The sequence below is a fragment of the Seriola aureovittata genome, chromosome 18 (genome assembly GCF_021018895.1).
Source record: "Seriola aureovittata isolate HTS-2021-v1 ecotype China chromosome 18, ASM2101889v1, whole genome shotgun sequence".
Classification (NCBI taxonomy): domain Eukaryota; kingdom Metazoa; phylum Chordata; class Actinopteri; order Carangiformes; family Carangidae; genus Seriola; species Seriola aureovittata.
In genome coordinates, this window is record NC_079381.1 from 12,210,207 (window position 1) to 12,223,332 (window position 13,126).

The window sequence follows — 13,126 nt, forward strand, 5'->3', positions numbered from 1 at the left end:
ACTCACACACACACACACACACTCCCTCTCTCTCTCTCGTCCACTCTCTCTCGCTGCAGCACACACTGCAGTGCCTCTGCAGGCAGGATCACGTTTTCTAGTTGCCAGAGAAAATATTTCAACCAATGAGGAACGTTAACAATGCTGCCCACCCTCCACAACCCCCCCATCTAAAACACAGATACTCACACATGCACACACACACATGAACACGCACATACACTCACACATTTGTACACAAACATGCACACATTCCTCAGAGATATGAAAGCTTTGCACAGAGAGCCATGAATCACACTTATACACTACATGCAATATTAATACAAACACACACACAGGTAAGTACACCAGCCAGACACACAGGAAATACAGGAAGCTGGAGCAAATATCTCTAATCTACACAGTGCAGCCCATCTGAGAAGGGAAAATAAAGCATCAATTCACTCACAAATGAATTTTCTATCAGGATGCTGACCGGAAACTTAGCAAAAACAGACCCATCATAATCAGCACTGGCCACAAACATCTCATTCATGTTTGTCAAGTGCAGAAATGGATTCCTACAGGCACAGCCTCAAAGCAAAAATGTCAATAATATAGCAGAGAGGTGTTATTTGCATTCATTCCTCCTTGACTTGACTGCTAAATCTGACACTGCTCAGCGTCTGTAAATTCACTCAGTGACATGAAGGCAGCATCCTAAGCTCCCTCCACAGATACAGCACCATACAGTGATGTTGCATAACTAGGATTTTAATAAGTTTTGTATCTGCTCGAGCCTTCATGCCGACCAATAAATAATCCTCACATCAAAATGGAAAAAAAAAAATGATGTGATTTTTCAGTCGGTGTAAGATGTTTGAGCTTACATAATATGGACATCAAATGCATAATGTGATGAGAGGCAATGCAGCAATAAGTCACAGCTTATAACAGAAAATAGTTACATTGCTCCAGTTTGAAGACATTAGTTGGTACTGTAATTTCAGTTCCATAAACTTACTGTTCTCTAGATCTTCAGACTTCTCAGAAGTCAGAAGTTTGTGAAAGAGCCACAGAATGTACTGAGTGCATCACTGATGCAATCTACGTTCCTCAAACTGTGGCTTTTTGCTGTGCAGTTTTCTGTTACTTACTTTTACTTATCATTTCTTTTACCCAGAAGCCTGTTTTTAGGAAAATGGATGTGCATATCATGTTGAAAGTCCATGGAAACAGATATATATCTATAACATTAAATATTCATGACTAGTGCTGGGAAGTAATAATTACTTAGTAACAGGTTTTCTGAATAACAACAGAGATAAAAGTAACACTTTATAGCATTAATGATCAGTATTAATAAATGGAATACACTATAATGCAGTAATAAGTGTTTATTATTTATTGTATTTGCGCTATAAGCTATAAGGCCTCCTGTATAGAGAAATAATGAATGTTACAGCACAGGTGTAATAATGTTAAATGTCTTCATAGGAGAAGTTTCATTTCCTGACTTGTACTGAACATTAATGAACATAATGTTCATTGCTGAATTCAACTACATTAAAGTGTGTTTTAAAAATATTAATTTTAAACAAGTCATATAATGTATACATGCTAAACAGGGGAACTGAAGTGTTTCCGGGAATACAATTAAATATTGCGCAACTGCATTACATTTACTAATCCCAGTGACTAGGCGTGACTTTAACATTACGGGTTACATTCAGCGTTACAATTTTACCGCAAGTTTGACGATGATGAGTTTTCTCAGTTTCGTGTTGCAGTGAAAGTGCTTGTAGGAGAAACGGGCCTCCAGGTCAGAGCTGACCAATGACACGGAGTGACTCACCTGGCTTTGTTCAGTTGGAGGATGAGTGAACCCCGTGGCTTTGCAGTCAGGACAGGAGTTCCGGAGAGATAGAGCAAGTGTTAAGCTAGCTGCTAGTGGTCAGTGTAATCCTCCATCTGAAATGCTTGTTTTACTAATTCACAGTGCCTCGTTAAAGAAACACAGGTCTTCGATTTTTCTCAATGTGAAATCAATCAGTATAGATCATATCATAATAAACCCACTGACATGAGTAACCTATTAAAAATACTGGCGTGCAACTACTGTAAGAGATGAGAGAAGCACTTGCAGCTTGTTTAAAAATAAACCAAGACCTAGAACGTTGTTATTATAAATGTTTTTTTTTAAATGCCAGTGAACCGAAACATTAAAAAAATGTCTGTGTAGGACAGTCCTTGAATTGTTTGAGTTGTTTTCCTCCTTTTGTCTGAAGAGGTGAAATGCAGTAACTAGATGTACCTGAAGACCTATATAATTGTAGTTGCCGGGACAATGAGACCTGTCACATGCCCAACATGCCCAACATGTCGTGAAGCATGCTTCTTTCAACAAGACCTGATTTCCACTTCAGCTGCATTGTTGAAATACTCTGCAATATAAATGCTATTTAGGTACACAAGCATTAGCATCAAATATCCTTAAAGTACCAAAAATAAAAGTACTCATCATAATGACCCATTTCAGGATAATTTATTACATTATATTGTGAGATTACAATTGTTTATGCATTAATGTAAACATCACTTTAATATTACAGCTGGTAAAGGCAGAGCTAATCTAACTACTTTATATGCTCGTTGGAAGCTCAGTCTGTTAAAGCCAAACTAACCAAATGCAGCCCAAGTAGCTTTCCCAGTAAAAGGGATTAAACAGTTTAAACTGTCTTGTTGCATGGTGTAAAGTTGCACTTTGACCTTTGTAATGAGGCTCTTGTACCAGTAGGAGGCCATCTTGCGTTTGTTTTGTGTCCTTGTGTTTTTCATAGACTGTGCGGTGCTTTTACATGTTTTTCAAGATTCAGCTGGAGCTCGTACCTAAATCTTGATTGTGAAAGTTGCTTCTTTTCAGACAGACGATGGACTGTTTCACACTCATTACATCACACAGCTCACACAATATTGTACGTCTGTACAGGTTCATGGAATCTAACACAGTAGTCCAGCAACTTTTATGCACTTATCCTGTTAAATAGTTGAGATAGATAGATTGTTCATCATCATCATCATCATCATCATAATCATCATCATCATCATCATCATAATCACCATCATCATTCTTTAACAAAGCTTACAAAGAACATACAGTACAAAAGACATGGCATATTCAAAACAAAGTATAAAATTACTTTATTATTATTAAAAGAAATTATCATCCACTATTCTATCACAAATTTTCATCACAGAGGGTAAATGTGCCTGACAGATAGGATGCTACATTAAAACCAAAGTAATGTCTTCTGACTACGGTACGTTTCACTTAGTCACGGCGTGGCTCAACAAAATCACTGCTGGACAAACAGATATAAAGTGATATGCAGCTGATGGAGAATTAGGCAGGGATATAGAGTATGGACAAGGGCCATTTGCAAGGAACAAAACATGTAAGTCCAAGGCAGAAATAATAAATGATTTTAACAGCGGTGCTCATATTCAAGGCTACATTTGTGCTATTCACTCACACATTAACCACAGAGTTAGTGATAAAAGATAATAAATTCATCGTAACGGGAATGATTTACAAGTCCTGTGGTAAATTAAAAAGTGACGTGTGTAGGTTATCAGCATTTATTTACTGTAGGCACATTAAAGATAGTTTAAATTGCATTTACATTTATCTTTAATCATTGGACCTTGAAGTAAGTATTAATACTAAATCTGTTCAATAAGGTGCAGTACAAGGAGATCAGGTAGAGAAGTGCCCCCAAAGTGCACAGTAAATGCTAGTTAGGCATGTTAGGATATTAGCAGAGAGATGCTCTCAGAAGAGATGAGTCTTCAAGAGGGTCTTGAGAGGGACGCCCCAGCTCTGATGGCATTCAGTAGCTTGTTCCACCACAAACAAGAACAATCTGGACTACAATTGCCTTGTGTGCAGGGATGGCAATGCCGGACAACATTCACTGGAGGAATGCAGTTGCCGCGAAGGAGCATGAGGCTGTATGACTGAGTTTAAGCAGATGGGTACAGACCCAGAAGTCACTCTGTAGGCAAGCATTAGTGACTTGAATTTGATACTGGTGGCCATGGGTAGCCAGTTTAGGTCAGTGAGCAGCAGAGTGACATGTGGCCTCTTTGGCTGATCAAAGACCAGACGTGCTCATGCCTCTGGACCATCTTGCAGGGGTTCACTGCATGTGAAGGGAGGCCTGCCAGAAGGGCACTGTAGAAGTCGCGATGAGAGATAACTATGGCCTATACCAAGAGCTGGGTGACATACTGAGTCAGATAAGGCCTGATTTTCCTCATGTTGTATGTTACAAAGCGGCACAACCAGGAGACAAATGCAACATGGTCAGGAGGGATAGCTGGTTATCAAACAGGGTTCTCGTGACCTTGGTTGGGGTGAGAGATGAAGAGACGATTTTGGTATTATGATGAAGTGATTGGTTGGCCGGGGTGACCAAGAGTTCATTCACAGAGGTTTAGACGAAGGTGGCGTTCCTTCATCCATGTGGATGTCTGAGAGAATTTACCTCAGTAAGAGCAGATTTAAGCAGAAATGTGATGTGTAGTAGAATAAACAGCAAACCAGTGTCTTACATTTTCAGCAGGAATGACAGTGAACCACCAGAGGGAAGTAAAGAGAGTCAGACAGTGACTGAGTAATTCACAGCCCTTTTTCCCTGAGATGTTTTTATTCATTAACGCCTAAAACAACATACAGCAAAGTGCATAGATTTAAGAAGTGACAGCACTCATGGACTTTGAGCACACACACAACACAAGGTTTAGGTAGAATGAGGTAGCAAATACATTAATTAAAATCTTACAGGTAATTTACTGGCATGTCTTTTATCACTTGATCTCTCTTTTTTCATGATTTAAGGCAGCAAGCTTTCCACGGTTAGTGCAGCATGGTGAACGTGAAGGCAGCGTGAGTCATCCTTCAGCTTCATTCATGAGCTGTTTTCCAGAGCCACCCTTGCCCTCTCTCATTATGCTTACACAACAGTAAAGACAAGAAAGAAAACTCACAGTTAAGACTGGAGGAGCTACAGTTGTGCAGGGGGTCAGGTCAGTGTGTAGCATACTGATGTGTGAATATTTATGCACAATATTAATACGTTTTAAATGCAATACATGTTAATATTTATAGTATGGTTTACTGATTAATTCAGCAGCACAAAATACCAGGAAAAGTTAACCGTTAAAAATCATTAAAAAAAAGAATCATATAATATTTTCAGCGTTTTAGACAGTCACTTACTTAGCAAAAATATATTTTATGTTCTGGGGGAGTTCAGTAGCCATACAAGAGTATAGAAAGGTCTGCAAGTGCATTATCTTATTTTAGTGGGTTGTGTCTCCTGTCTGGTTTGTTTGGTTATAAATTACATTCATGTAAAATCCTGTCATCCTGTGTTCGAGAGCAACCGGAGTCAGTCGAGTTTCTTTAACCGAAAAAGCCATGGCAGAAAACAGCCACACACAGGAGGATGATCGCGTTGACGTTGACAACATTCCTCCACAGAGGCACCTCAGTGGTGTCTGTGAGCTTTTTCTGCAGCTCCGCCTCCTCGTCTGGAGTCAGCTTGGGGGCTTTTTTCTGCTCCAGGCCACAGAAGCACATCACTGCCTTCTTGCACAAGCCTGGCTCCTCCTCTGGCTCTGTGATGGAAGAGACAAGAACGATGAGGAAAATCTGCTTGTGTGTGTGTGTGTGTGTGTGTGTGTGTGTGTGTGTGTGTGTGTGTGTACATACTGGAGTGCACCCATCTATGTATATACTGTATACTGTCAGCTGATTACCTTCTATTTCCATATGGTCGTGGTTATCAACCCAGTCATCCTGTTCAAGGTCCACCCTCTCCTCCGTGCGGTTCCTCAGGCTCCAGCAAAGTCGATACAACTAGACAAACAACACATTGCATGGGTCGAAACAAAATATTTATGACGTCAGTCATGGCAGTTTCTTCCAGTGAATGGTTTGTGGAAATTAATTTTTTATCCAGACTTATCTCACAGTAATCACGTACATGCTTGTCATCGACGGGTTTGGTCATGAGAGAAATTCCCAGGATGATGATACAGGAGACAACGAACAGGATGATGGAGAAGTAGAGGTAGTGGACTCCACATATGATGGTGGGACAGTTACTGGGATTAACACAGCTTCCTGTCCCATAAGCAAACTCAGCTATCATCCTGGACAGGCCAATAAAAAGGCCAATAATGAGGCCATAAAATGCACCCTGAGGAAGGAAAGAAACAATTATTGTGATTACAGTGATTGTATGAAGTGTAGAAAATGTGGTGCTTTCTTGCTAAGATTTAGATGTGACAATTAATACTGATACGTAGAATGCTAACATATGAAACATGCACCATGTAAAAATATTATCATAGAGTGCCGAAGGAATCGTGTTTGTGTAGGCCAACTCGGAAGATAGCATCTCCCTGGTTCCCTCAACAAAAAGCCAATGGAATTTTTACATTGGCTTTTTGATTATTGAAAAAAAAAATCTCTGTGACAAACAAAAGTTTATGATACCTACACATTTTGTTCAGCAAGATCATTTTCACAAATGTACACCAATTTTATGATTTTTGAAGCCTAAATACAATTGCCATGAGTAAAAAACCTATGTTGGGCTATAAACAAACTACACCACGGTCGCGTGACTTCAATGTCACCACTCCTAAACTTTCAACTCGTAGTTTGATTTAGCTCTTACCTCTTCTACAAAAGCCCATCCTCTTAAAAAGTAATAGTTTGCAAATGTATAAATACAACAAGGCTGTCCAAGTGGACCGGTTAGTGTAAAAGCTTAAAGAAATCACGACTCGGATATCTTCTGACATGTTTTATGTCATAGAATAAAATGTCAAAATGTCTTCAGCTTGTGTTAACACAGACCTTATTTCCGGCATCTGACCAAAGACCCACTGAAAAAACCTTAGGACGAGGGAACCGGCAGTGCTAAAATGCTAGCCTCATTCTTGCAGCACTCTATTGTGAACATGTTAGCATGATGACAGTAGCTCAAAGCACCGATGTACTTAATTACAACCTCATAGAGCCACTAGCTTGGTCGTAGACTGTTAAATAGATGGTTGAAGTGGAAACTCACAGACTCATTGACACGTTTGCAGAAGATGGCGAGCAGGAAGACTGCTGCAACGGGTGGTGTGAGGTAGCTGGTGATGGACTGGATGTAGTCAAAGAGCTGGCCACTCTGGGCTGACTGCACCACAGGGATCCATGCTATGCTCACAGCAATCAGGGCCACGATAAACACTCTGTACACAGTCACATGGACACACACACATGGAATTAGTAGCACTTAGAAATCTTGACAATAATTAGAAACCAGATTGAACGCAACGCAAAATGCGTTTTACCTGCCGGCAATCATGAGTTCCCTCTCAGTGGCGGTGCGGCGAATCTTAGTGTAGATGTCCATTGTGAAGAGAGTGCTGGCACTGTTGAAGATGGAGGTAAGTGAGCTCATCAAAGAGGCCAGCATCACAGACAGCATAAGACCTCGCAGACCTGAAATAGATCGTATTACAGATTAAAAACAAGGAAGAAGATAACTCTAAGAAAAAGGCTGTAGTTTGCATTTTATTCACATCAGACAAAGGTATTCAGGAACCTACCATTGGGCATGAGATACACCACCAGTTTCGGATAAGCAATGTTGGTGCAGCCCACACTAGCCCCGCAGTATTTTTCACATTCTGCTGGTTCCACACAGGCTACCTCATCTAGAATAACATGAATAAAATCAGCAGGATATTCAGAAATATTCCAATTATCTCTGCAGTAAGATATGCATGAGCCGCAGTCGTGCTTTCAGCCTGTGAGCTTAATGATGAGCTTCAAAAAAACAAAAAAAACAACAAGCCACAACTCGCTCACCAGCGTAGAGGATCCTGCTGATCATCCCAGGGAAAACCATAAGGAACATAGGCAGCAGCTTTAGGTAGCCACATAGGATACAGCCTGCTTTCACGTGAGATAAATTCTTTGCTGAGAGGCAGCGCTGGACAATCACCTACAGATGGGAAAAGATCAGTAGAACCGTGATACAATCAGTGGTAAATGGATGGGAAAATGGTTGAAGTGGGCTTCACAGTACTCTCTCCATTTCAGGTTCCACTCAAAATATTTGCAGATTAAATACACCACTCAATCCTGAGAAGCCAATCAGACATGCTTGATGATAAGTATTCTCTTGTGTTAACTGAGCAGGGATAAAGGGACGCTGATCATAATGTGTTCATGTGTGTACTGGATGTCAAGATTAGTTCTTCATTGAGGTCCAGCGTCAGTCCGTCTCTTTATCTTATCTCAGTCTATGGGAGTGCATTAAGGTCTAACTAACAGCAGGCCAGCGCAGATTGCTTGAGTGCTGTCATAACACATAAATGTGTGTACAAATGCACAGGAATCAGTTGAATGAGTCTGTGTGTGTGTGTGTGTGTGTGTGTGTGTGTGGTGTGTGTGTGTGTGTGTGTGTGTGTGTGTGGGCTTGTTTTACTATATTCATGGGGTCTGCAGACTGGGAGCCCACTATACTTGTGGGGTCAGACGGCTTTGTGGGGGTCAAAATGCTGGACACCAAAAAGTTGAAATGGTTGTTTGAGGGTTGAGGGAACTATTTGTATATTTTCCTATATTGCTACATATAGCAACCTTAGCATTAACAGCTGTTTACTTACCAGTCTAGAAGAAACGTTGCAAGTTCAGCATCAAACTTAATTCCTTTACTCATCAAAAACTATCTCCAGTGGTAGAAAGCAATGCCAATGTTAACTCTTGTGTCTATCACATCCTTTCTCCTACTGAAGTTAGCACGCTAACCAGCTAGCCCCGGCCTGTCTGAAAACGTAGCGCTGCTCAGAGGGCATATTATAACCTTTTGTTTTCTAAACGCAATAATGGCAGAAGCTCTTGTCAAGTCTCACCACCACCTGCTCCTGGCAAGAAACCACATTTGGCGGCATAGAAAACTTACAAATAGCCTTTTTAAGACTTGATTTTAGGATTAGAATTAGGTTTAAGTTACAGGTAGGGTTGTGGTTAGACATTCAGTTGTGATGGTTAAGGTCAGGGTAAGGGCCGCTCCAGGGAATGCATTATGTCAGTGACAGGTCCCCATGAATGCAGTAAAACTTCTGCTCATACTCGTGTTTTGTAATAAATGCCGCTGACTCAGCACAAGTATTGCATGCTCACTATCACAATGGCCCCACAGTGTTGTTGTCCATTTGCTTGACTGACCTGATCAGTGCACCAGTACCACAAGGCCTGAATGGTGAGTCCAAACACCAAGCCAGGCCACGGCAGGTCTCCTGTAATTGCATTCCTAAAAATATGGAAGGAGTCTGCCCGAGGCTCGTAGCAGCTTGCACTGATGTTAGCTGTGATGGAAGGGATGGCCTCCATGTAGAGCTCCTGGAAACGTCCGTAGCCTCCCACCTCATCAAAAGCTGAAGAAGTGTGTACAGGTTAGACTAACTTGCAGTGATTTTTACTCTCCAGCAGTTTGCTGTGACAAAAAGGATTTTTCCTGTCATAAAAAGTAATTTTAAAAAAAGAGACACATTACCAAAGCCCATAAGGATGAATGATCCAACAATCATGATGATGGTCTGTAAGGTGTCTGTGTAGATCACTGCAGCCAGTCCACCTGAGGCACAGTATGTGATGTTGTCAAGCTAGAAAAGCTTAATTCAAAATCAATACATTTTATTGCCACTAATGTACGTAACTGAATTTAATGGAGAAAATAAAGTCAAGTAATGTTTGTACATGATCCAATTCATCTCGCCAAATTAGTTAGTCAGTGTAAAGTGGTGTTATGTAAGTTGTTGTGAGTGATTTTTCCTGTAAAGCTATAAAGTTCAGGTGTGGATGCTTTATTACAGCACAGCAACAGAAGGCCAGTTCCTGCTTATCGCAGTCCATGGGTGATTAACCATAATAACACTCCACCGATAAACTGGCCAGGGGGAGAGAGTATGTATATCCACATACATATGGCCTCACCTTTACCCCCTGTCATGATCCCATTCATAAAGTAGATAAGACTGGCCATCTTCTGGCTTTAGTTTATGAGTAAAATGTCGATCTATGAGTTCAGTGGAAAAGGAAGAGAGTGCATCCTTGGTGGACAAACCTGTGACGGTGTACAACGCAGTAATCAGTAGTAGCATGACAACAGCGAGGTAGATATTTAACCCAAGAGCCTGGTTGATGAAAATGGCACCAGAGAACATGTCTGCCTGAGTGGAGCGAAGAGGAAAAAACACACCACTTCACTCAATAACGTCCAATATGGGCACAATGACGAAATAAAAATCTGGCATGTGAGAGATGCTGAGGCTGAGGGTTAAGATGTGATGTCACAGCGACTTACTGAGATCTTAGTGAAAACATACAGGAATAGGGACAGAACAGAGAGATAGATTCGAATACGCTGTCCTCCAAACCTCTTCTTCAGGTACTCAGGCATGGTGACCACCTAAACACAACCACAAATCATGAGAGTTTTACTAATATTGCTGTTGTTATGAAAATGGCATGTTATGGCATGTGTGTTCTGTTTACCCCAGCTTTAATGTAGATGGGCACAAAGAGCCATCCCAGAATGACGACCACAATAAGAGCCTGAAACACACAGACGCGCACACAAACACCCACACACACACACACACACACACACACACACACACACACACACACACACACACACACAAGGACACAAACAATAAATAATCAGTGCCACCTTTCACTTAAAGTGTCTCCTATAAAGATAAAGCCCTGTTGCTCTGTCCTCCGCAGGGTGAAATTCACATGATAATGTACAGACTTATCAGATCACCTGACTGACACAACTGATAATATCTGTGTCACAGGTTAGAAACACATTTGTCTAAGAAGTGATAATGTTTTAATTGGCACATCAGATGCACTTTACTCACGTTCCATTCAAATCCACCAATCGCTATTCCTGAAGCTGCAGCAGTCCCTGCGATTCCTACAAAGTGGCCACTGCCAATGTTGCTGGCAAAGAGTGATGCTCCGATCTGTGGAGTGCATAGATAGTAGAATCTGTCAGTGATGAGGGTGCATCATTTCCAAAATTGTCACAAGTTTGTTTGGAGTGCATTTGATAACAAGAATGGCATCAAATGGATAAAAAAAAAAAAAATAATTACAGGGCGGATTGAGGATTCCAGATGACTGCACTTTTATGGTATTATGTAATCAGTGTAATAGAAATACTTGATGATCTACACACCTAATTACTCTAACAAAACCTGATTTTACTGGAGTACTGAAGTACTGTCATAATAACACTACATCTACTGTAGATTGGAATTATTAAGAAATTAATCTTAACAATCATGGAAGTGACTCTACCCACCGGCCACCACACCATACTCCTCCCTGCCAGGAAGAAGCCACCGACAGTGGCTCGGTTGGTGCGAACCATAGCCTGCAACAGGAGAGGTGAACATTTCAGACAATGGAGAAATGCGTTTGCGAAAAACAGCTACAGATAGTCGCACACTACTTCAAAACTCACTCACTGCATATTTGTTAATGACCACATTTTATTTGATACACAGCTGCTGCAACAGAATCATTGCATGTATACATCTAAAAAATATCACAGTAGCATTACTAACATTAATAAATGGATGCAATTTAACAAAACACGTGCATTCTGAAGTGTAAAAATCTTCTTATCTGCTATAAAACAAACAGTCAGGTGTTGTCATTGCACAATATCCGTCCACTCCCAGTCCTATAAAGGTGTTAAAAACAAGGACTTTGTGGCTAAAAGTGAGATGCATTTTATAATGATTATTTTGACTTGTCCAACATATATAATAAGTATTAGATTTTCCATTGTGGCTCAAATACAGACAAAACGTCTTTTCCATTTCATGGAATGAAATAAAATAACGGTTCAACTCTCACAGCTTTGAAGCTGGTGACAAGTTAACTATTCACAGGCAAGAAGGACTTAAAGAATGGTCGCCTAAAAATACTGGACAACTCACCCATACTCCGACAGCCAGGACAACCACAAAGTAAATCACAATGACGGAGATATCTGCTGGATTGTTAAGGGCCACGGTGGCATTGTTGGCTCTTGCATTGCTCCTTATGAGGGAGAATCCAAAGTAATCGTTAGACATTTTCCTGTGAGGGTGACCAGAGTACAGAAGTGCTGCTGGAGTTGCTCCTCTTTGACTGGAACACCTGCTTTTATACTGCCTCTGAATATGTGTGTGTGTGTGGGGGGGAAAGATGGGAGGGTGGGTGTGTGTGTGTGTGTGTGTGTGTGTGTAAGAGAGACAGCAAGTGAGAGAGTGCGTTTATCTAATAAATAGAAATTGTGTTTGGTTGTAAGTGTATTTGGATGCACAAATAAACCTCGCTGCTACAAGACTGTGGAACTGACAATGAAATGTGTAAAAATGTGTAACTTTAAGCAAATAAAATTGTTAATCATCAACCTACAAGGAAATACCTCATGTGTTCCTTTAAAACAAAGAACCTACAGATAAACTCTAGATCATTTCAGTTTGGTTCAGTCCAAACATATATGATGACAGATATAACACAGAAACAACACGACTAAAGCAGTTTCCTGTAAATTAGAAAAACAGAATAGAAAAAAGAAAAACTTTTTTTTTTAAAAATCCAACAAAACTGATTCGCTGCCTTCTGAGACAAATAAGACTTGGTTACTGTATGTTAACTCATAAAAGCTGTGTTAAATAATCCTCTCACTGCCCCCACACACTAATTTAAATTCTAAATACGTCCTACCAACAAGGAAATATTTTCACATTACTGTAAGTACAAAAAGCACTTAACCCCCGACTTCACCCCACCCACAGGGAACACTAAACATCTGTCATACAATTGAGTGTTTGTGTGTTAATTATTACTCGAAAGGCTGAAGTTTGAGGGAAGGCTTTAACAGAAAATTAGAAGACAACCATCTTCATGTTTTTAAAATACATTGTCGGTATATAGTTTACAGTCATGCTAGCAAACACTGAAACACAGGGGCACATTCGATACAAAAGTAACATCAAAGAAACA

The 13,126-nt window shown here is 40.5% G+C and overlaps 1 protein-coding gene across 1 annotated transcript; it reads right to left on the reverse strand.

The window, feature by feature from the left end:
* Positions 1–4,164: 4,164 nt before the first annotated feature.
* slc5a1 (solute carrier family 5 member 1) lies at positions 4,165–12,262 on the reverse strand. Its single transcript, XM_056403250.1, has 15 exons — positions 12,073–12,262; positions 11,430–11,501; positions 10,984–11,088; positions 10,610–10,669; positions 10,419–10,523; positions 10,179–10,284; positions 9,609–9,689; positions 9,281–9,489; positions 7,916–8,051; positions 7,654–7,761; positions 7,396–7,546; positions 7,125–7,293; positions 6,030–6,245; positions 5,803–5,902; positions 4,165–5,661 (listed from the first exon to the last, which is right to left on the reverse strand). Exons 1-15 carry the CDS (start codon positions 12,208–12,210, stop codon positions 5,447–5,449), a joined length of 1,971 nt encoding a protein of 656 aa, XP_056259225.1. The 5' UTR covers positions 12,211–12,262; the 3' UTR covers positions 4,165–5,446.
* Between the last annotated feature and the right edge of the window lie 864 nt (positions 12,263–13,126).

Coding starts and splice junctions, on each gene's coding strand:
- slc5a1 (XM_056403250.1), bottom strand. CDS start 12,210: ATGTCTAACGATTACTTTGGATTCTCCCTCATAAGGAGCAATGCAAGA. Junction 10,524..10,609: donor CCATCTACATTAAAGCTGGG/GTAAACAGAACA, acceptor GGTTGTGTTTAG/GTGGTCACCATGCCTGAGTA. Junction 6,246..7,124: donor GCAAACGTGTCAATGAGTCT/GTGAGTTTCCAC, acceptor TTCCTTCCTCAG/GGTGCATTTTATGGCCTCAT.